The sequence below is a fragment of the Micromys minutus genome (assembly GCF_963924665.1).
Source record: "Micromys minutus genome assembly, chromosome: 6".
NCBI classification, from domain to species: domain Eukaryota; kingdom Metazoa; phylum Chordata; class Mammalia; order Rodentia; family Muridae; genus Micromys; species Micromys minutus.
Genome location: NC_137975.1, coordinates 4647045 through 4671392, shown reverse-complemented (window position 1 = coordinate 4671392; position 24348 = coordinate 4647045). Strand labels below are relative to the sequence as shown.

Sequence of the window (24348 nt, the reverse complement as noted above, 5' to 3'; positions counted from 1 at the left end):
TCAAAGCATGTACAACATACTGAGTATGTACTCACTATTCCTTTGCAGGCAGCAGATTTCGAAGGTGGGGTGTGTTCTAAAGCTCTTCCTCTCTCCTGAAATAGGGATCCATTGATCTCCTGGGGTAGCTACATTTGGACTGCAATTCTTAGGCCCAAACTCCCAAATCCTTTATATAGGTGCCCATTGGTTTAAAAATACCCCAGCTGGAACCTTATGCCAAAGGCAATGGAGAGAGCCAGGCACTTAGAGTGGAGGTGGAGGCAGAGTTGTTTGGGGCACTTTTCAAATTGGTGGGAGCTGTAGCTGCTGCTGTCACAGAGCCCAGTGACTCTGCAGCTTCTCTGCCCCTAAAGGCTTGCTCCAGACTGGCGCATCCCTGGCCAAGGTTAAGAGCCAAACCATGGGTATAAGCAGCAGGAGAAGGGAAATTTGATTGCAAACAAGGGCAGGCAATCCAGCGGAGCAAGCTGACACAGCGCTGCTAACTTTTGAGGTAGTTGGAATTGTCGAACCAAGCTGGATATGGTTTTCTCCCTGATCTTTTCTTTTACCCAGATCATATACAGTCGGAAAGTAGATACTTATTCCAAGTAGTATCTATCCCACCTCATCTTCTGGCACCCGGCTCGGAGTACTCACAGTTTGTTGCTGTTAATCCAACGTGCCACAAGCCAGAGAACAAAGTCAAAATGCTGGTCAGTCTTGGAACAGAGTCCATTTTCCCCTAGTGAGCGATTTCTTCCAATTTAATCCCAAATTCATAGACACTAGCCTTGGCTTTTCTTTCCTTGCCTGCCCTTTCTCACTCTCTGTTTTCTCCCCTTCGCACAGCCTCACCCCTTCCCACCCCCACCCCTTGAACAGCCTCTCCTCTCCTTCACTCCATCTTGCTTCTCAGATCCCCCACCAAAAGCCGAGCTTCCCTGGAGGCTGCGATCAACAGTTCCCGCAACAGTCTCTCTGTGTTTGCCTGTCTTGCCCGCCTGCTCTTACTAGCAATTCCCTTTCGAAAAGGTTCAGATCTTGGCGCCCAGCTCCACCAATAGTCTAAAGCACTTTGTTCCAGCCCAAGACCTGGATTCAGCACCAAGGTGACACACAGCCTCCTGGGACCGGGATTGCCTGTGATGCGTTTAGGCGTCTGGGAAAATAAAGATAAAAGATCGTCTCTCTCTCTCTCTCTCTCTCTCTCTCTCTCTCTCTCTCTCTCTCTCTCTCTCTCTCTCTCTCTCTCTCTCTCTCTCTCTCTCTCTCTCCCTTCCTCCCTTTCTCCCTCCCTCCCTCCCTCCCTCTCTATCTGTCTCTCTCTCATATCAATGCATCCCAGCATCCCTAACCACTTAACACTTTTTTTTCTTTTCCTCATAAATTAGGGGGCACTAATGGTATTTAAATCAGGTTTTCAAACAAGGTTGCTGAAGTGAAGCCTAAAGGAGTTGGAAGACAAAAAATCTTAGGAAGAGGAATTTTCTCACAGAGAGCTTAGCAAATACCCCTTTTCTCACTTCCCAGGGGAGAGTCAAAGAAAACTTGAATTTTATGGAATTCAATTTCCATTGCCGGGATGGATAATTGACTGCTATTGATCTCACTGGCATTTGTGGTTTAGCTATTTAAAGATCAGATAGTTCTCCACTTTGCTGATCTTCCACATCTGCATCTCTCCTTGGTTGTACAAGGCACGTTGCTTCCACAACTACTGCAAGGTGATGGGTTCCAAAGGAGCTGAGGTGGTTCACTGGCGTAAGAGAAAAAAATGTTTAAAAGGATTTTTAAAAGGCAGGGGCTGGAGGATGAGTAGACAAGTGGGTGTAGGGGTCATGGTTGAGCCCATGGTTGGCTCTTAAAAGCTTTATATCTAGAAAAGAAAAGATGGGTTTTGATTGCTTCCTCCGGGCTCTAAATTAGAGGGCTTGTTTCTTTAGCCTCTAGGATGAGTCTGGGGACTTGCTAGCTTTGCCATAGATCAACTTACTGTCTTTAGTGTGAAGCTGCCAGAAACCTGTCAAATGTTAACAAAACGAGGAGCCAGTAATGATGTCTTCTATATGAAATTTACAATCATATTAGAGTCTATAGAATCCTTTCATTCCTAAGGAAGTTGATGCCTCTCTCTTACCTGTTTCATGTGCCCAGCATGACTGAGCAAACAGATTTGTTTTATACCACAGTTACCTGACAACCTTTGGTCTCAGTTCCACACTAGACTGAGTTGTAAGCAGCCTTTTCATAAATCACAACTTTAACCTTGTAGTCCTGGAGCTTCCGCTTCTAATACTGGAATACCGAAAGACAGTTCCATGAAAACCAAAGCAACATCTCATTATGTTATTAAAGAAAAAAAATGCTTCAGAGTTAGCTGTAAGTGAATAACCATCTATCTATACATTGTTTGCAGGAAACTCAGCACATGATGTTGAGGTGTAACCATAAAGAGGAACTTTGACTCACAAAATAGCAATACTGTGAAACACAGCCTTTTCTGTTCTGTTGGGAGGGAACTGTAGGGAGGAAAGGGGAAGGGGACTCTAAATCCCTTTACTTTGAATGGTTTTCCCCTACAGCCTTTCTAAGATAGTCCCAGAGATGCTCCCATCCCTTTCCCTTGTCTTAAGACTCTGGGTAGATGGTTCCTCTGCTGGCTACCTTATTAACAGTTAAAAGGTATTTAACATATATATGCATGGCCCTTATTTATTTTGTTAAGTTTATTTTAAATTTATTATGTTTTAAGTATGTGAAATATTTAGATTTTTTTATTTCTTAAGATTATGAAACATTTTATTTTGTATGTGTGCATGTATGTGGGCCTGAATGTATGGAAGTAAACCTACATGGATGTGGTTCCACTTGTACCACATACACTCAGTGCACACAAGGACTAGAAGATGATGTCAGATCTTCTTGAATTGGAATTAGAGATGTTTCTGTGCTGCCTGATGTGGTAAACTCAATGTTTATAAGAGCAACAAAGTGCTCGTAACCACTGAGATTTCTCTCCAACCTCATCACTTTTTTTTTCTTTATTTCTTGGACTTCATTCAATCTGTGAGTTGTTTCTGGGGCAGTACGAGCCTCTGGGGTTAGCATCCCATTATCAGTGACTCCATATTATGTCTATTCTTTTGTGACTGGTTATCTCACTAAGAATGATATTCTCTAGATCCAGCCATTTTCTTAAGAATTTGGTCAAGTCATTGTTTCTGGTGGCTGAGTAGTATTCCATGGTATAAATGTACCACAGTTTTTGTATCCATTCATCTTCTGAAAGACATCTAGGTTCTTTCCAGCTTCTGGCTATTATAAATAGAGCTGCTATGAACATTGTGGTGCATATATCTTTGTTGTATACTAAGGTGTCTCTGGGGTATATGCCCAGAGGTGGAATAGCTGGGTCTTCAGGTAGTATTATGTCCAATTTTCTGAGGTATCGCCAGACTGATTTCCAGAGTGGTTGTATTAGTCTGCAACCCCAACAACAGTGGAGAAGGGTTCCTCTTTCTCCGCAACCTCGCCAGCATCTGCTGTCATCTGAGTTTTGGATCTTGGCCAATCTGACTGGTGTGAGGTGGAATCTCAGGGTTGTTTTGATTTGCATTTCCCTGATGGCTAAGGATGTCAAGCACTTCCTCAGATATTTCTCAGCCATTAGATATTCCTCAACAGAGAACGTTTTGTTTAGCTCTGTAGCCCATTTTTTTAATAGGGTTATTTGATTCTCTGGTGTCTAGCTTTTTGAGTTCTTTGTATACCTTAGACATTAGGCCTCTATCTGATATAGATGGAGTTGGAAAAGATCTTTTCCCATTCTGTTGGCTACCGTTTTGTTTTCTTGACAATGTCCTTAGCCTTACAGAAACTTTGCAGTCTCATTAAGTCCCATTTGTTAATCTTTGACCTTAGAGCTTGAGCCATTGGTGTTTTGTTCAGAAAATTTACTCCTGTGCCTATGTGTTCTAAAGTTTTCCCTACTTTCTCATCTAATAGTTTCAGTGTATCTGGTTTAATGTGGAGATCTTTGATCCACTTACACTTGAGCTTTGTACAAGGAGATGAGAAAGGGTCTATTTTCATTCTTTTGCATGTTGAGTGCCAGTTGGACCAGCACCATTTGTAGAACAGGCTGTCCTTTTTCCATTGAATGTTTACGGCTCCTTTGTCAAAAATCAGGTGACCATATATGTGAGGGCTCATTTCTGGATCTTCTTTTCTATTCCATTGATCCACATGCCTATTTCTGTACCAGTACCATGCAGTTTTCAGCACAATTGCCTTGTAATAGAGCTTGAGGTCAGGAATAGTGATTCCCGAGATGTTTTCTTGTTGTTGAGGATGGATTTCACTATTCTAGGTCTTTTGTTGTTTCATATGAAATTGCACATTTATCTTTCCAATTCCATGAAGAATTGTGTTGGAATATTGATGGGGATTGCGTTGAATCTGTAGATTGCTTTTGGTAGGATGGCCATTTTTAAAATGTTGATCCTTCCAATCCATGAGCATGGGAGATCTTCCATTTTCTGAGATCCTCCTCAATTTCTTTCTTTAGAGGTTTGAAGTTCTTGTCATACAGGTCCTTCACTTGCTTAGTTAGAGTCACACCAAGGTATTTCATAGTTTTTGAGACAATTGTGAAGGGTACCTTTTCCCTAATTTCTTTCTCCACATGTTTGTCCTTTGAGTATAGAAAGGCTACTGATTTGTTTGAGTTAATTTTGTATCCAGCCACTTTGCTGAACTTGTTTATCAGCTGTAGGAGTTCTCTGGTGGAGTTTTTGGGGTCACTTAAGTACACGATCATGTCATCGGCAAAGAGTGATGTTTTTATCTCTTCCTTTCCGATTTGTATCCCCTTGATCTCCTTTTGCTGTCTAATTGCTCCAGCCAGGACTTCCAGTACTATGTTGAATTGGTAGGAGGAGAGTGGGCAGCCTTGTCGAGTCCCTGATTTTAGTGGGATTTTTTCAAGTTTCCAACCGTTAAGTTTGATATTGACTGTTGGTTTGCTGTATATTGCTTTTATTATGTTTAAGTATGGACCTTGGATTCCTGTTCTTTCCAGGACTTTTAACATGAAGGGATGTTGAATTTTGTCAAATGCTTTCTAGCATCTAGTTAAATGAACATGTGGTTTTATTCTTTGAGGTTGTTTATATGGTGGATTACATTGATGGATTTCCTTATATTAAACCATCCCTGCATCCCAGGTATGAAGCCTACTTGGTCATGATGAATGATCATTTTGATGTGTTCTTGGATTCAGTTTGCAAGGATTTTGTGGAGTATTTTTGCATCAATGTTCAAAAGTGAGATTGGTCTGAAGTTTTCTTTCCTTGTAGGGTCTTTGTGTGGTTTAAGTACGAGGGTTATTGTAGTCTCAAAAAATGAGTTAGGTAGTATTCTATCTGATTCTATCTTTTGGAATAGTTTGGAGAGTATTGGTATTATATCCGCAATAAATGTCTGATAAAATTCTGCACTGAACCCATCTGGACCTGGGCTTTTTTTGGTTGGGAGGCTTTTGATGACTTCTATTTCTTTAGGAGTTATAGGGTTATTTAGATGGTTTACTTGGTCCTGGTTTAACTTTGGGATCTTGTATCTGTCTAGGAATTCGTCCATTTCCTCCAGGTTTTCCAATTTTGTGGAGTATAAGTTTTTGTAGTAGGATCTGATGAGTTCTTGAATTTCCTCAGTTTCAGTTGTTCTGTCTCCACTTTCCTTTCTGATTTTGTTAATTTGTATACTCTCTCTTTGCCCTCTAGTTAGTCTGGCAGGGGTTTATCAATCTTGTTGATTTTATCAAAGAACCAACTCGGTTTTGTTGATTTTTTCAATGGTTCTTTTTGTTTCTATTTGGTCATTTCTGCCCTAATTTTGATTATTTCTTGCCATCTAATCTTCTTGGGTACATCTGCTTCCTTTTGTTCTAGGGTTTTTAGCTGTGCTGTCAGGTTGATGGTGTAAGCTCTCTCCAGTTTCTTTTTGGAAGCACTTAGGGCTATGAGTTTTCCTCTCAGTACTGCTTTCATTGCATCCCATAGGTTTGGGTATGTTGTGTTTTCGTTTTCGTTGAATTCTAGAAAATCCTTAATTTCTTTCTTTATTTCTTCTTTGACCCTGCTATCGTTTAACAGAGCATTGTTTAGTTTCCATGTGTATGTGGGCTTTTTGTTGTCTTTGTGTTGTTAAACACCAGCCATAGACAATGGTGATCTGAGAGGATGCATGGGAGTATTTCAATCTTCATATATCGATTGAGGCTCGTTCTGTGTCCAATTATGTGGTCAATTTTCGAGAAGGTGCCATGAGGTGGTGAGAAGAAGGTGTATTCTTTTATTTTAGGATGATATGTTCTGTATATATCTATTAATTCTAGTTGGTTCAAAGTCTCTGCTAATTTTGCAGTGTCCGTGTTCAGTTTCTGTTTCCATGATCTGTTTATTGGTGAGAGTGGAGTATTAAAGTCTCCCACTATTATTGTGTGGGGTGAAATGTATTTTTTGAGCTTTAGTAGGGTTTCCTTTATGAATGTAGGTGCTTTTTTATTTGGAGCATATATGTTAAGAATTGAGAGTTCCTCCTAACAGATTTCCCCGGTAATGAGTAAAAAGTGTCCTTCCTTACCTTTTTTGATAACTTTTGGTTGGAAATTTACTTTATTCGATATTAGAAGAGCCACTCCAGCTTGCTTCTTGGGACTGTTTGCTTGGAAGTTTTTTTCCCATCCTTTTACTCTGAGATAGTGTCTGTCTTTGTCTCTAAGATGAGTTTCCTGTATGCAGCAAAAGGCTGGATTTTGTTTATGTATCCAGTCTGATAGCCTATGTCTCTTTATTGGGGAGTTGAGTCCATTTATGTTAATAGATATCAAGGAATAGTTGTTTCTGTTTCCTGCCATTATTGCTTTTGTGGGTTGAGTTGTGTATGTGTCTTTTTCTTCTTTTAGTTTTCTTGTTTAGGAGTTTTCTTGTTTTTACTAGGCTGTATTTTCCCTCATTGTATTGGGTTTTCCATCTATAATTCGTTGTAGTGCTGGGTTTGTGGTCAGATATTGTGTGAATTTTGATTTGTGTTGAAATATCTTCATCTCTCCATCTATGGTGATTGATAGTTTTGCTGGGTATAGCAGCTTGGGCTGGCACTTGTGCTCTCTTAGGGTGTGCATGATGTCTGTCCAGGCTCTTCTAGCTTTCATAATCTCTGTTGAAAAATCGGGTGTGATTCTGATTGGCCTGTCTTTATATGTTACCTGACCTTTTTCCCTTACTGCTTTTAGTATTCTTTCTTTGCTTTGGACACTTGGTGTTTTTACTATTATGTGTCGGGAGGTATTTCTTTTCTGGTCCAACCTATTTGGAGTTCTGAAGGCTTCTTTTATGCTTGTGGTCATCTCATTCTTGAGGGTAGGGAAGTTTTCTTCTATGATTTTGTTGAAGATATTTACTGTGCCTCCTAGTTGATACTCTTCTCCCTCTTCTATTCCTATTATCCTTAGGTTCAGTCTTCTCATTGTGTCTTGAATTTCCTGGACATTCTGGGTTAGGAGCTTTTTGTTTTTTGCATCTTCTCTGGCTGTTTTGTCTATGTTTACAATGTTGTCTTCTTCCCCCGAGATTCTCTCTTCGATCTCTTGTAATCTATTGGAAATGCTTGCTTCTGTGACTCCTGATTTCTTTTTTTGGTGTTTTGCCTCTAGGGTTATCTCTTTTAGTGTTTTCTTTATTGTGTCAATTTCCGTTTTAATTTCCCTCTTCCATTCCTTCATTTCTTTGGTTCTGTTTTCCTCTAGTTCTTTGAGTTCTTTGAGTGTTTTTCTTGTTTTCTCTTTAAAAGCTTCTGAATCTTTTTGCTCTTCCTCCCGTTCTTGTTTAAGTATCTCTATCAGCATCTTGAGGTATGATTTCAGGTCTGTGTCTTCTTTTTCTGGAGTGTTTGGAGTTCCGATGTTTGCTGTTATGGGAGAGCTGGGTTCTGGTGTTGTCAAGTTGTTTTGGTTTCCTTGGGATATACTCTTTCGCTTTCCTCTTACCATTTTGTTTCAGTGATATGTTCTTGCCTTTCTCTTGTATCTGGTCTGTGTCCCTGGATCTCCACTTGTCCAGGTGGCAGATGGGCCCTGCCCTGTTCTATACCTCAGAGTCGCCTGGTGGGAACAGAGGTTCCAAAGTTCTGTTCCTGGTCCCTGGATCAGACAGGTCGGAGGGTGCGCCCTGCGTGCGCACTCCGCAGAGATCTCTCTGCTCCCTGGCCGCCCAGATCTCCCACTCACCAGTCTCTCAACCTTAGGAGCTGGCGGTCCACGTGGCAGATGGGCCTGGCTCTGCTCCGTGCCCTGAAGTCGCCGCCGGGTGGAAACAGTAGTTCCAAAGTTCTGTTCCTGGTCCCAGTTTTTCAGCCCTCACTTTGGCAGTTTTTAAAGGAATAGAATATTATAGTCATAATTTAAAACCTTTTGGAGTTTTTGACTAAAAACATTTTACTGCTTCTTGACTACAAATGGAGTTTTATGCCAGGAAGGCTACTTGAGAACCTACTCACCTACCATATCTCTGTCCTATCTGTCTATCATCTATCTATCTATCTATCCATCTATCTATCTATCTCTTATCTATTATCAAACTCATATATATAGAAATGGGATCAATGCGCTCCTCGGGTGCGCTCTTGGGCGCTCGTCGCCGCCGTGCCTTAAGTCAGCAAACTCCACCATGCTCCTGGCCCGGCGCAGCCGTCCAGGACCACGCGTTGATCGTGTTCTGAGCTAAAGATGTTCCCAGAACAGCAGAAAGAGGAGTTCGTGAGTGTCTGGGTTCGAGACCCCAGGATTCAGAAGGAGGACTTCTGGCATTCTTACATCGACTATGAAATCTGTATTCACACGAATAGCATGTGTTTTACAATGAAAACATCTTGTGTACGAAGAAGGTATAGAGAATTCGTGTGGCTGAGGCAAAGACTCCAAAGCAACGCATTGCTGGTACAATTACCAGAACTTCCATCTAAAAACCTATTTTTTAACATGAACAACCGCCAGCATGTTGACCAGCGCCGCCAGGGCCTGGAAGATTTCCTCAGGAAAGTCCTGCAGAATGCCCTTTTGCTTTCAGAGAGCAGCCTCCACCTCTTCCTGAAGAGCCACCTGAACTCCGAGGACATTGAAGCTTGCGTTTCTGGGCAGACCAAGTACTCGGTGGAAGAAGCAATTCACAAGTTCGCCTTGATGAATAGACGGTTCCCCGAAGAGGAGGAAGAGGGGAAGAAAGACACAGATGTAGAGTATGATTCAGAAAGTTCATCCTCTGGGCTTAGACACAGCAGTGATGACGGCAGCTCTCCTGGGTGTAAAGCGAGCCCAGCTCTGCAGGAGTCCTGAGAAGGAATTCTAGGGCCAGCACCTTAGGAACAAACTTGTGCCCAGCCAGAAAGAATGCTTGCTCATAATAGATTCTTACCTAAGGCTGCTGTCAGTGTCCTAGGTGGTTGCATTCTTTACGTGGTGGGTTATTAGTCGTAGTATTTTTATGTTGTCTAATTCTAGCCGAGCTTCTGTATGAAGCTATAAGGTCTGCGGATGCCATATGACCCTCTATTGCTAATACTTGTAAATACGATCCTGCTCTCAAGTGAACTGAGTTATATGCTATATACACACAGTTGATCTCAAATGACTTTTAAAGAGCTAGGTGTATTAGTAGCATTTAAACCCCAGACTGAGTATCCCTGCTGTATCCGTGAGGAAGTTACTGTAAACACAGTGTGACTGAAGCCGGAGCACCGAGTCAGGGCACAGCAGACTGCCTCTCTGACACGTGGCACTTGTTCTGTGGGGACTTCTTCTCTGGAAAATACTTTGCCTTCAGGTATTTGATTGACATGTTTAAGAGTATTTAAGCTTTCCAGTGTCCTGTATCCTGTGTAAATGCAAGATATGTCTTATAAATAGAGATGTACTTAAAAAAATATTTACATCTTAGAAAGGAGAAAAACACTACTTGCTGATGACATAATGTAACCTTCGATAGGAAGTGATGCTTCATCTTAACTCCGTAAATTCCACAGTCACTTTTTTCACATTAAACATGGAAAAAACAAAAAAACAAAAAAAAAAAAAAAAAAAAAAGAAAGAAATGGGATCAAATGATTTGATATTCTCCTTTTCAATCTATTTAATATCGCTATTAAAATTTAGTGTTTTAATACATGAATAATTTTGTGTTTTAATACATAAATCCCTGTTTCATCTTACCCACTATACTGTTTTCCATATTTTAAATATTCCAATATTTATGCGTTAATGGTTTTGTTTTAGGTCTGAATTGTTTCCAGTTTTCTCCCTTAATTTATACTATGTAATTCCTTAACCACCTTGTATTTTGCCTTACATTTAGTAGTGAAAGTTCTGTGTTCTTTTGCAATGTTTTCCTTTAGCATTTTGTGTCTCTTCAGTATTATGCAATAAGATAGAATCAACTCATGTTTCTTCCTTTGCTAAAAAGGAGTAAAATTCTCCAGAAAACAAATTGTCCTGGCTATTTTGAAGAGAAAGATTATAGCGAGGAATCAAGAACATTGTTCTCAATATTATTACACTTACTATGTAAATTCAAAATACAGTTTAACTGTGTAAAATGTTTTAACAATGAAAGATTTAATAGTTCTGCCTATTATAGCAAAGTCCCTTAACATAAACAATCAACACCAGAGAAATATGTTGGTTGTGTGTTTTCAGAAAATGTAGAACTCTGTCACTGTGGAGTCACTATTGTGAATTATCTTCAAATTGTTGATAAATATCATGACCCCATCCTTTGGAAACCCATATGTAGACATAGTGCGTAGTGTACAAAGTATACCTACTTTAGAACCATATTTATGGATATAACTTCTGTGTAATTGTCTCAAATATCCTGTTCTTGATCAAGTTTGAGCTTTCATCAGCAGATGTTTGCGTAAGATTTGCCAGTGTTTCATCAAGTTGATTGTGCTCCGACTGTGGTGAGGGGAAGACAGCTGTTCCTCACAGACAGTAGTGTAAACAATGCCATCTTCTGATAGTATTTTGGCTGCAAGAAGTTTTTAGGCACAGTAGAATATAAATCACTATTTAAATTGCTTTCAGTCAGATTGTTATTTGCCTATTGAAATTTTGTTTTTATATGGATTTTTAGTCCGCTTCATGTAGCTGCCACGTGATAGAGAGGACAAATTATCATGTATTACTTTTCATGTTGCTACACATAGAGTAATTCACACCTGTACAGAATATGAGTTTGAAAATATGAGTTCACAGTTTGGGCAGGCAGTGAATGCTTAATATTAATAAAGAATAAGGGAAATGGACAATAAAGATTCAGAATGACAACTTTGATTATTTTAATGATTTTTTTTCCATTTTTATTGGTTATTCCATTTGTCTACATTTCAAATTTGTCCCACTTCGCAAATTCCCCTCTGCAAACACTCATCCCTTTGTCTCTATGAGGGTGCTCCCAAACCCACCCTCTCATTCCAGCCTCACTGCTCTAGCATCCGCTTAAGCAGAGGCATTGACCCGCTATAGAGCCAGAGTTTCCCTCCCACTGGTGCCAGATAAGACACTCCTCAGCCACATAAGAACCTGCAGCCATGGATCCCTCATGACTGTATGTTTTTAGAAAATATACAGAAGTTTCTGTTTTCTCACAAATAATTTCAGTCACTTACTAGTATATAATTTTTCTATGCTAATCTCATTGAAAGGATGTAAATTGTGGATTAGCTAAGTTTACTCTAATTTTTAGGAATCCGTGACTTAGCACTGCAACCAAATAAGTCACACAGGAGAATGTGCAAGGCGGCAAATGTAGGTGGCCATCTGTATGCATGGAGCTACCACAGCAGAACATCCTGAAGACTTAAGTCAAAAATATCCAGAAAGTGTGTGTACACTGTAAACGTCCACATTTTCTCTTGTGATTATCTTCTAAGTAACGTATTAGAAGGCTTTGATTATCATTTAAATTGTTTTAAGTATCATAACTAACTAGAGGTATTTTTTATCAAGAATGATGCGCATACCACTTCATGTCTTACAAATGACTTGTGTACCCGCAACTTTTCATATCCACAGATCTTTCTGGAGCCATGCCCTTGATGTTGAAGTAAAGCAGTCTCTGAAAACAACTCCATCCACACATGCATTACTGGGAAATTTGTAGTAAGTGTTACTGGTATGAGTTTATTTCAGTGGAATATATATTAAGAAAGAGGATTGGTGTCCATGTACAATAAAAGCTAAAAGAAAGATAATAAATATGATTGGTTTATGAGCCAAGGGAAGCCTGTGCTTTGCTGTGACACAAAACACAGCCATGAGCTGCTTTTATGTTTAAAATATCTAGACATGAATAATTCCTGTAGTATATGAGAACTGCATACTATGGAAGATAGAAGATCTTGGACAGACATTATACAGACCCTAAGAGATCACAAATACCAGCCCAGATTACTATATCTAGCAAAGTTCTCAATTGCCATAGATGGAGAAACCAAGACAAAAGTAAATTTACAGAATATCTGTCCAAAAATCCAGCTCTGGAAAGAATAATAGATAGAAAATTCCAACACAAGGAGGGAAACTACACCCTAGGAAAAGCAAGAAAAAAAATCTTGCAAGAAAACCAAAAGAAGAACAGCATACAAACATAATTCTACCTTGAACAACAAAAATAACAGGAAACAACAACCACTATTCCTTAATATCTCTTAACACCAATGGACTCAATTCCCCAATAAAAGACATAGACTATCAGACTGGATACATAAGCAGGATCCAGAATATTACTGCATTCAGGAAACTTATCTAAGAGACAAAGACAGACACCACCTCAGAGGCTGGGAAAAAAATTTCCAAGCAAATGGCCCCAAGAAGCAAGTCGGAGTAGCCATTCTAATATCGAGTAAAATAGTTTTCAACCAAAAGTTATCAAAAGAAAAAAGGAAGGACAATTTTCACTCATCACAGAAAAAAAAAATCTATTAATACAAACTCTGAATCCTGAACATCTATGCTCCAAATATAAGGGAGTGGTGGGGAGGGCGAAGGGATAGCATTTGAAATGTAAATACAGAGAATATCCAATAAAATAATTAAAATAAATAAACAAAAGTAGAATGTTCTAAAATGTTTTTCATTTTCTGAACATGTATGTTGATTACTTGGAACTTCCCTCTTCTGAGTGTATGTAGTGATCACTGGCCTTGGCTTTTTTGGGTCCCTGACTGGGGCTCAGTGTCACTGTGTGTTGTACGTTGGTGCTGGTTGTGACATAGGTACATCTTACATAAGAACTTGCATACTCGTAGGCGCACGCTCCGTAGGCGGGAAGGGCGGAGCTGACACTGTCAGTTGGTCCGAGAGCCGCCCTACCTATCCCGCCTCCCCCCAGCGCCTCAGACGGAAGACCGTTCATTAAAGAGTTTGCGTTCAAGAGCTCAACGTCTGTTCCCCAAGATGATGAACGCAGACATGGACGCAGTTGATGCTGAAAATCAGGTGGAACTGGAAGAACAGACTCGACTTATTAACCAGGTGTTGGAACTCCAACACACACTTGAAGATCTGTCTGCAAGAGTAGATGCGGTTAAGGAAGAAAATCTGAAGCTAAAATCGGAAAATCAAGTTCTTGGACAATATATAGAAAACCTCATGTCTGCTTCTAGTGTTTTTCAAACAACTGATACAAAAAGCAAAAGGAAGTAAAGGGTTCACCTCCCTCTCTTCTATGGATTGCTGCTTTTGTTCTTCCCCCTTAAGCTTGGATATGATCCAAAAGTTAGAGTATCTTTGATTGCCTCCCTGAGTATTTATAGAGAGAATGTCGGATCTAGGTAACACTAATGCTTAACAGGAGCATCTCTGAGTTAACGTTCTATGTATATGTTAGTCTATAAAATTGTGCACATGTAGAGACTTTATATTAGAATTACAGATATTTATGAAACTTGAAGATGAATGTTTTGCCAATTTGCTTATATATATACACATAATGTTTAGCACTGTCTTTTATCATAAGCCTAACTAGTAAAATATACAAGAAAATAATCATGTTGTGAAAAAGTGACCAAAACCATGTACTGAATGCACAGCTTCTGTACCTTGTGCACCGTCTTGTGCCTCTCCTCCATCTGCCTCCTCCTTCCCATCTCCCTCCCCAGGAACTTCAGAGTTATCTCCTACAGAGTAACCTGACTGTAAGTGTTGACACTTAACCAAAATACGATACTTTCTTATCTAAGGCTTGCCATTTGTGATATTTAGTAATAAGATAGGATTACTGGTTTCTCTTTAATCAACTGAAAATAGATTGAAGCTATAAAGAATGAAGGCTTTTCTTTGAAATGTAAACTGTCACATTGAGAAGCTAAAAACTCCTTATTGCATAAAATAGTTCATTTGGTGTTGAAAAGATAGGGATGTTGGTGTGTGAGAAGTAAAAAAAAGAAAAAAAAAAGAAAAAAAAAAGAAAAAAAAAGAAAAAGGAAAAAAAACGACTTGAGGAAAGATAGAAATTGGAATGAAAACTGGATAAAAAGAAATAACCAACTCCCAGTGTTTTCCCTCTGGATGTGCGTTACCTCTGGCCCACAGGTGCACTTTGGGGACATAAATGAAAGTGGACTGAGTCTAATGTGAGGGGATTAAGAGACCAGTGAAAAGTTTGGTCTCAAGGTTTATTTGTACCAGGAGATGAACTTTTGCAAAATTAATTGAGAGTATATTAGTATCAGAATCATAAATATAAGAGTTTTGTATATGTGATAATTATTAACCTTAGTGTTTTATCTCAGTTGTATTCCCAGAATTTCTGTAAACTCAACTTAGTTGCAGAATTTTAGTCATTCTTTTAACAATTTTTAAAAATTTAGTTTGTATCTTCCATTTGATAAGGAGCTGATACCAGAATAATATTAAGTTCTTAAAACAGGAAAGGTCCACTAATGCAGCTGCAGGCTCTTAGATGGGCTGCTGACTTGTGGAATCATCTAATGTACTAATGTAAACCTCGATGGGTGACTTAGTTATAAGGATATGGAATCCTCACATTGCAGACATTTTGCAACCCTTTTGTGACCTTGTTACAAATATTTAAAGTTGTGTTCAAGTTCTGCTTTGCTGTTTAATAAAAAGCTGTTTCAGAGAAAAAAAAAAAAAAGAACTTGCATACTCATGTTTTGGTGTGTGTGAAAGTGGATGTGTGTGTTCTGGTGTATATGTATGTGAATGGTGGTTCAGGTTGAAGCTGTGTTTTGGCATCAGCTGTTTTCCTTAGTCATTCCCCACCTTATTTTCTGAAACAGGTTCTCATTAAACCTGGACCTTGCTGCACAACTATTCTTACTGACCACAGCATCAGTCATCCTCCTGCCTCCACTTCCCTTCTTCTGGGATTATAGGTACGTGACACAGTTTGGGAGGATAAGCTGTTAAACTTCAAAAGTTGCTACTAAACTTTGGAGGCAAACATTTACAGAGAAAATTCTTTCTCTTGTGTTTCCTGACTACCCACCTCCCTTTCTTTGTTGCATATAATTTGCAGCCTAGAGACCATCACCTTACTTTTCATGGCTGGGAAACACTGTTTCACACCAACAGGGAGTAGAGGAAAATCTTAGTTTCTTATATGTATTTGGAATTCCAGAAAAAAAATTATGCTTCCATTTTCTTTTTCAGAAAATCTGAACAATACTTTCATACCTTATTTTTTGTTTTCTAGTAGTTTTTCATTGAGTGGAAGATTCAAGGATTAGACATAAATATATAAATACCAAAAGTGCACTTTTGTACTTTCACGAGATTGGATGTTTTATGGGGAGATGCTGTGCATCAGGAAAATGTAGGTACAACCAAGTCTTAAGGTGATATTAAGGAACACCTTACTTACTTAGGAACTATCGCTACGTTCCTTTCTAACATTTACTTTACTTTTATAAACAAAATATGGCAATTACAGAACACATGGGTTAGGAACAGACCACAAGAGTGTAGCATAACAAGGTGTGGTAATAGAGAACAAAGTGTGGACAAGCTCACGTGGTTGCTTCTATGAGATTCAGTTCTCTACTTTGACTGATTTAGGCACAGAGATTATTTGATTACCACCAGGAACACTGAGGAGCAGAGCATCAGTGGCTTCTCTTTCCTCCTAATCTGTTTAGGATTCATAGAGGTAGTTCAGAGACACATTGATGAAATCATTCTCTTCATTTTTTTTTGTAGTATCTACTGATTCAAGCTTTGTCCAGTCTTGAGAATGTCATTATTGATACAGTTTTACACACTTGGTTATTATGTTTAATGTGTCAGTGGAAAGATGTTCACAATTTGGAGTTTAATTGGCCAAACTGGGTAGGTAATGGGTAAGATTTTAACTAAAGATGTTTCTAGATGTGAATAACATTACACATCAAAACAAATCATTTACTAAATGCAGAATGAACTAAGGAAGTGAGAGAAGAAATGATCTCTGCTCATTTTAAACTCAATAATAATGAAATTTTCTCAGTCCTGAGCTGACAAATATCTATTTGTATGAAAGAACATCATCTTACAGCAAGCCAAAGGCTCAGAATCCTAAGCATATATTCAACATTCTAAAAGAACTGGAGATTACTAGTAGCCAGGTGTAAGATTTATGAAGAGACAATGCTAATTGTTAGTGAGTTTGGCTTCATTCTCTATATTTTAGGATTGACAAAAGGAAGCTCTAAAAATACATAATGTTGATCTGCTTTATGATAATCAATATTCTTAGATTTAGATGATACTGTAGGTGTTAGCAATAAAAATACAGGGATAGAGGATGTAAGAAGTTTTAGATATACTCATTTGAGATTACTTGTGGATACATTTGGATTCTTTCTTTCCAATTTTTTGCACATAGTCTCAGTTTAGAATGGAAATGACTCCAAACACACAGGCTTACAGATTAGTTTAGAACAGTAAATAGTTCCAAATCTGTGATGGCAGGGATAATAAGGAGTGATGGGGTGGGGGGGGACAAAGAATTCAGGCTATGTCCTCACACATAAAGGCAAGAATTTTATTACTGAGCTGCACTCCCAAAATAGAGTGTTCATATTTTATTTGGAGTATTAGTCATGTAGAGTATTTAATATGTTATTGAATTGTGTTAATTCTTCCAAATTTATATCTGACTATAAAGAAATTTTTATAAATCTAGAGTTTGCAAACATATGCAGATGATCATAGTTTTTTCTTCCCAATTAAAAAACAATGCAATATTTTGTAATTCACACATTGGGAAAGAAGCATTTCATATGTTCATAGCATGGAATCTTATACAACTATCTCCATTGAAAATTATGGAGAAAATGACTTCAAAATTTAATAAGTAGCTGAGGGAAAATTAGCATATAATGAGAAACTTAGGTTTGATCTACATGTGAGAATTCTGTTTACACATCAATTAAATGGTCTAACAATCACTTAACTAGATATGCTAGAATGGAAGATTTGTATAATCTTTCTGCCATATATGTTTATGTCTCTCTCAAGAAGTCAACATAAAGTCTTGCAATAGAGATCTCAGAGGAAATAAAAGGCATTGATGTAGACTAGATGAATTAGTGTTGCATTTGTTATTGTCTGAAGTTGACGACATAAAGTCAGTTAACACATCGAGTAATCTCTCATGAGAACTAAGAAGAGAAAATGTGATTTCATAACAGCGTGACCAAGACAAGAGAATATGCAAAAATATGATTGTGAACATTGATGTGGCAAGCTGAGCACACATGTGGGTGGAAGTTTGAATTTCTTTCCATAAAGTCGAGTGTGCCAGAGAGATGAACATGAGTCGCTTTGCTTCATGAGCAGGCATTTGCCATATCTCCTGCTTGTATTCAGAAGATGAAGGAATGACCTCAGTATTTCAAAGGGCTTCCTGAACTTTTGATGGCCTTTGATATCAATATGACCCTAGACATAATTCCTAAAGGATTCAATAGGACTCATCAGTGAATATTAATTTTGATTGTCACCTTGGCAGGATTTGGGATAAACAGGGAGTTAAATTTCTTTGTATGTCTTTGAGAGATATCCTAATTTGGGTTAATTAAAAACGCACCCTGATATCTGTAATGCCATTAAATGGACATGTATCCTGGACTAAATTAAAAAAAAAAATGTGAGCTGAGCAACTGTGGACATCTCTCTTTCTTCTTGTCTGGGTGAAATATGACTAAAAGCCTTATCTTCCTGCTATCATACCTTCCCTGTCATGAGACATTATACCCAAAACTGTGGTGCATGCCCTCTCCTTAAGTTGCTTTTGTTAGATATTGTGTTTACTAATGATATAATTAACTGATACACCATCATAGTGGATAAATTATTTAGAGACAGAATGTTACCCTTTCTTATCTCCTTGTACAAAGCTCAAGTGTAAGTGGATCAAAGATCTCCATATTAAACCAGATACACTGAAATTATTAGATGAGAAAGTAGGGAAAACTTTAGAACACATAGGCACAGGACAAAATTTCCTGAACAAAACACCAGTGTCTCAAGCTCTAAGGTCAAAGATTAACAAATGGGACTTAATGAGATTGCAAAGTTTCTGTAAGGCTAAGGACATCGTCAAGAAAACAAAATGGCAACCAACAGAATGGGAAAAGATCTTTACCAACACCACATCAGAAAGAGGCCTAATATCCAAGGTGTACAAGGAACTCAAAAAGCTAGACACCAGAGAATCAAATAACCCTATTAAAAAATGGGGTACAGAGCTAAACAAAACGTTCTGAGTTGAAGAACACCGAATGGCTGAGAAACATCTGAGGAAGTGCTCGACATCCTTAGCCATCAGGGAAATGCAAATCAAAACAACCCTGAGATTCCACCTCACACCAGTCAAATTGGCCAAGATCCAGGGGTTGCAGGCTAATACAACCACTCTGGAAATCTGTCTGGCGATACCTCAGAAAATTGGATATAGTACTACCTGAAGACCCAGCTATTCGACTTCTGGGCATATACCCCAGAGACACTTTAATACACAACAAAGATATATGCACCACAATGTTCATAGCGGCTCTATTTATAATAGCCAGAAGCTGGAAGGAACCCAGATGTCCCTCAGAAGATGAATGGATACAAAAATTGTGGTACATATACACAATGGAATACTACTCAGCCACCAGAAACAATGACTTAACCAAATTCTTAAGAAAATGGCTGCATCTAGAGAATATCATCCTGAGTGAGATAACCCAGTCACAAAAGAACAGACATAATATGCAGTCACTGATAGTGGGATGCTAACCCCAGAGGCTTGCACTCCCCCAGAAACAACTCACAGACTGTATGAAGTCCAAGAAATAAAGAAAACAAAAACTATACATATATTCACAAAACAAGAAGACTTTGACTATTTCCATGTTGCGTTTTGTTTTGCATGTACTTTACGCTTATTGCAACTAGTACGTTTTCAATGCATACTGTCAAGCCCTTGAAAAAAATCAAGTACTGACTAAAAAACATATTCACATGGTTTTATGTAAAATTTATTTTAATGTCTGAAAAAACAGTACTGACAAAAATGTATAATTTTAAGCAAAAAATGTTTAAAATCTTTAAAAAAAATAATAAGCTGTTAGTCTTTTGTGTAGATGGAAATATCTCAAGAAACACTTCTTGTTATGATTAATAATTTGAGTCTTATTTGTAACAGATAAGAGACCAATGTATTTTCCATGTATTTTCATGTTAAAAAAAAAATAAATCTTGTTTTGAAGACAAAAAAAAATTATTTTAATATCTGAAAAAAACAGTACTGACAAAAATGTATAATTTTAAGCAAAAAATGTTTAAAATCTGTACATTTATCTTTGTTTTGTAAAATAAAGTCGTTAAAAAAAACAAAACAAAACAAAACAAGTAGAGACAGAATATTAGCCAACTAAAAGACTTGGCCCTATCGTATGCTCTTAAGAATAATGTGTACATACTCAGGGCCTCATCGTGAGGATACAGCTGTGCTTGAAAGAGAATGAAGGGGGAGACATAACAACAGAAACTGAGGAAATTCAAAAAATCATCAGATCCTACTATAAAAGCCTATAGTCAACAAAACGAGAAAATCTGGAGGAAATGGATAAATTTCTAGACAGATACCAGATACAAAAGTTAAATCAGGATCATATAAACTATCTAAGCAATCCTATAACACCTAAAGAAATAAGAAACAGTCATCAAACGCCTACCAAGCAAACAAATCTGAGAACAAATGGGTTCAGTGCAGAATTCTATCAGACATTCATTGATGACCTAATACCAATACTCTCCAAACTATTTCACTAAATAGAGTCAGATGGAACACTACCCAACTCATTCTTCGAAGCCACAATTACTCTCATTTCTAAACCACACAAAGATTCTACAAGGAAAGAGAACTTCAGACCAATCTCCCTCATGAACACTGATGCAAAAATACTCAATAAAATTCTTGTAAACCAAATCCAAGAACACATGAAAGCTATCATTTACCATGATCAAGTAGGCTTCATCCCAGGGATACAGGGATGATTCAATATACAGAAACCCATCAGAGTAATCCTCTATATAAAAATCTCAAAGAAGAAAAAAACACATGATCATCTCTTTAGAGGCTGAGAAAGCATTTGACAAAATCCAACACACCTTCATGCTAAAAGTCTTGGAAAGATCAGGAATTCAAGGCCTATATTAAAACATAGTAAAAGCAATATACAGCAAACTAGTAGCCAACATCAAACTAAATGGTGAGAAACTTGAAGCAATCCCACTAAATTCAGAGACTAGACAAAGGTACCCACTTTCCCCCTACCTACTCAATATATTTCTGGAAGTACTAGCTCATTGTAACTAGTAAGATTTCAATGCATACTATCAAACTTTTTTAAAAAATCAAGTATTGACAAAAATATATTCACATAGTTTTATGCAAAAATGATTTTAAAATTTGTACATTTATCTCTGTTTTTAAAATAAAGTTATTTAATTAAAAAAAAGAAAGAGAAAGGACCAGCGTATGTGTTTTCAGAAATGATACAACATCTTAGCAGGTTTTATATGGTGCTATTTTTTAAATACTCCACCTATAAATAAACCTAATAATAGCTTTGACATTTATTTTGAATATTTTTGTAGATAGAATAATGTGCCCCCAATTTAAAAAGCATTTTTATTTTTAATTATTTTATTTATTTATATCACATATCTTATATTCCCCTCCATGTTTCTCCTTTTTGAGTTCTCCCAGCCATACCCCCCACTTTGACTCTGAGCAGGTATCCCCTGTGCATTTTCCCCTTCCTGGGGCATCAGTTTTCTATAGGATTGTATGTATCATCTCTGACTGAGGCCAGACAAGGAAGTCCTCTGCTACCCCTGTGCTGGGGACCTTGGACCACCTGTGTATGCTTCTTGGTTGGTGGCGTAGTCGCTGGGAGCTCCCAGGGGTGCAGGTTAGTTAACACTGCAGTTACCATCTTCTTCTTTTCCTTTAATCTTCCCCCAACTTTTCATAGTGGTCCCAGACCCTCCCCCCATCCAGTGTTTCTACCCTTACTCAGCATGATCAGCCTGTTTCTACCCTTACTCAACAAAATCAGCCTGTTTCTACCCTTACTCAACAAAATCAGCCTGTTTATACCTTACTCAGACATAATCAGCCCATTTCTACTCAGCATAATCAGTGGACGCTGACAGCTTCTTGGACCCAGAGAACTAGAAAATTTACTAGCACAGATCCAACACTAGGGACTTGCCATGTTCTCTTTGAAATTCAGAGCATCTATTTTAACTAAGTCCTGGAGTTCAGGTACTTTTTTTTATCCCTTTCATTATTCTCATAAATAGCCAAGTTTTTAGGACAAGGTCATTCAAAAATTAGAAAAGAGCAGAAGGGACTTGCCCAAAATAACAAGGTGACAAGACTCTTGCTGAGCTAGAAACCCAGCAGGTTCAGCATCCTTGTTCCATTCACTATGCTCAGCCCTCCCAGCTGTGCTTGGATTGAGCAGGCTATAAAATTGGTCCAAATTCTTTCTTGCTTCCCGGATAGGCGATTGGTAACTCAAGCCACCGTTCAGGCTAAATCAGGTGAGACATGGAAATTAGATTGTACTGCTGTTAACCTTTTAACTAAATCGATGGTTTGAGCTTCTATCAAAAAGAATGTTCAGATGAAAAACATGTGGAATAGCTTTAAGTTTTCTAACTTGCTGGATGCCTAGAAGCTGGCATTCTGCTATTTGAATAGAGCAATCCTCTGAGGTTAGAAGTCTGCAGAGCCCTGGTTGTTGGAAGCAATCCTGTAGGCACATAGAATGCCCTGCCATGGCTCCACTCTGCCTGTGAAGAAAGATGAGGCTGTCTGGGAAAGACCACCTATTAGCAGGTTGGAGCAAGCCCAGGAACACAAGCGACCTCTTTATTAATGTCCAATGACCTGTGGCAGAGAGCTTCTTCCCACTCTGGTCAATCCCTGCACCCTGCTTCATTAGGAATTCTGCCCAGACCAGTCTCAAGTCTGCTCTCCTGTGTCCTCTGAAGGTCAGGTAGCCAAAGTAATTTATGTATGGAGAACTAAATGGGCGCAATACAAGACAATGTGGTAAGTTCCTGGAGGTGGGGCCAAGGAAAATGACTCGAAAACCTATATTTAGTAACCATGGTGCCTAAATTGGCCTGTCAGATAAATGGAGGCTGCAAGTGGTCAATCAGTCCCTAAATGTCTCACACCTGATCCCAAATTACATTTTCTCCCGAGCACTTGGTTGTAGGAAGGGCATGCCACGTGCTGTGCTATGGTTCAGAACTCTCAACATACTCTGCTCCTTTTGGGCAAGAGTCTAGCACAACACTGCAGAAACAATGAACAGCCCTCCGTGAGATGGACTTGGATTTGAATACCAGCCTGTGTAGCCCCTTTCCATAGAGATGATTTATTGCTGACATTCGATGGGCTTCAGTGTTCCCATCTATCAGGTGAGGATAATTCTTTTCCTAGTCAAGATTTTGGGGGGAAGAATTAATTTAAATTAAAATATAATTATCTAGCAGATGGAATTGTTTGAATATACATTATCCACTGTTATTCTTTGCTGTGATCTCAGAATTGAATGGTTGACATAGTGATTTAAATTGGCCCCATGAGGCTGGAGGGATGGCTCAATTGTTAAAAGACTTGGCATGCAAGCAAAGGGATCTAAGTGTAGTCCTCAGGACACACTGGTCTTGTACCTGTAATCCAAGCCTAGTGGAGGTAGATTAAGCAGGATCCATGGATTTCATGGGCCATGAAGTCAAGACAAATTAGGGAACTCTAGGTTTATTGAAAGTCCATTTTATCCCCAAACAAGGTAGTAGGTTACTGAGAAAGACCCTAGAAATTGACTTCTGGCTTCTACTTGCACACATGCATGTGAACACACACAGACACACACCAATAATTTTGCACAGTTAAGAACTTAATTTCACCTTCTCTATGTAGCTTTTTAAATATCAACCACCACTTATCCCCTTGCTTTTTTTTCTTTTTTTTTTAACTTTATTTTAAAAAACAAAGATAAAAGAAAAAAAAATTTAAACATTTTTGCATAAATGTATACAAATACAATTGTGTCAGTGCTTGGCTTTTTTTTTTTTAAGGTTTGATACTCTGCATTAAGGTCTTACTAGTTACAATGAGCATAAAGTACATGTAAAACAAGATGTAACTTGGAAATAGTCAAAGTTTTCTTGTTGTGTAAAGATTAAGCATAATGGTTTTTCATTTTCTTTCTTTTTTTTCTTGAATTTCATATAGTCTGTGAGTTGTTTCCGGGGTGTTCTGAGCTTTCTGGGGTTAGTATCCCATTATCAGTGACTGCATATTATGTCTGTTCTTTTGTGACTGGGTTACCTCACACAAGATGATGCTCTCTATCACTTGGTGATTGTATGTAAGGCTATTCTATGAAGAAACCCATACCATAGCACTGTTAAATGAATCAAGAACCTGTGGCTAGATACATTGTGGGCCCTAAAGGAAAACCAAATATCATTATTTTGATGAATGGACAAAGAATAAAAGGACTCTGAATAACATAACTATAGCCTTAGGGCAGAGCATCTCTCAGCCCTCATCATAGAAGCTTTTCCTTACAGTAGTTCGAAGTTAATACAGGGATCTCCTCTTGTCAATGGTCAGAGAATAATAGGCTTCTTAGTTTTCAGACATGGATGGTATATACATGTCTGTCCCATAAACTTAGACTCAGAGATCTTTAAGAAACAGGGAGCATGCAGATTTTAAG

At 38.3% G+C, this 24348-nt stretch overlaps 2 protein-coding genes across 2 annotated transcripts; both read left to right on the top strand.

Annotated features, from left to right (window-relative positions):
- Positions 1–8739: 8739 nt before the first annotated feature.
- Positions 8740–9379, top strand: LOC308421913 (sorting nexin-10-like; the record flags this gene model as incomplete). The annotated part of the gene is made up of 1 exon (XM_080918380.1): positions 8740–9379. The coding sequence occupies exon 1, from the start codon at positions 8774–8776 to the stop codon at positions 9377–9379; it is 606 nt and encodes a 201-aa protein (XP_080774506.1). The 5' UTR covers positions 8740–8773.
- Positions 9380–13412: 4033 nt separating this feature from the next.
- Positions 13413–14306, top strand: LOC308421461 (short coiled-coil protein-like). The gene has a single exon (XM_080917838.1). The coding sequence runs from the start codon at positions 13499–13501 to the stop codon at positions 13745–13747; it is 249 nt and encodes an 82-aa protein (XP_080773964.1). The 5' UTR covers positions 13413–13498; the 3' UTR covers positions 13748–14306.
- The last annotated feature ends 10042 nt before the right edge of the window (positions 14307–24348 follow it).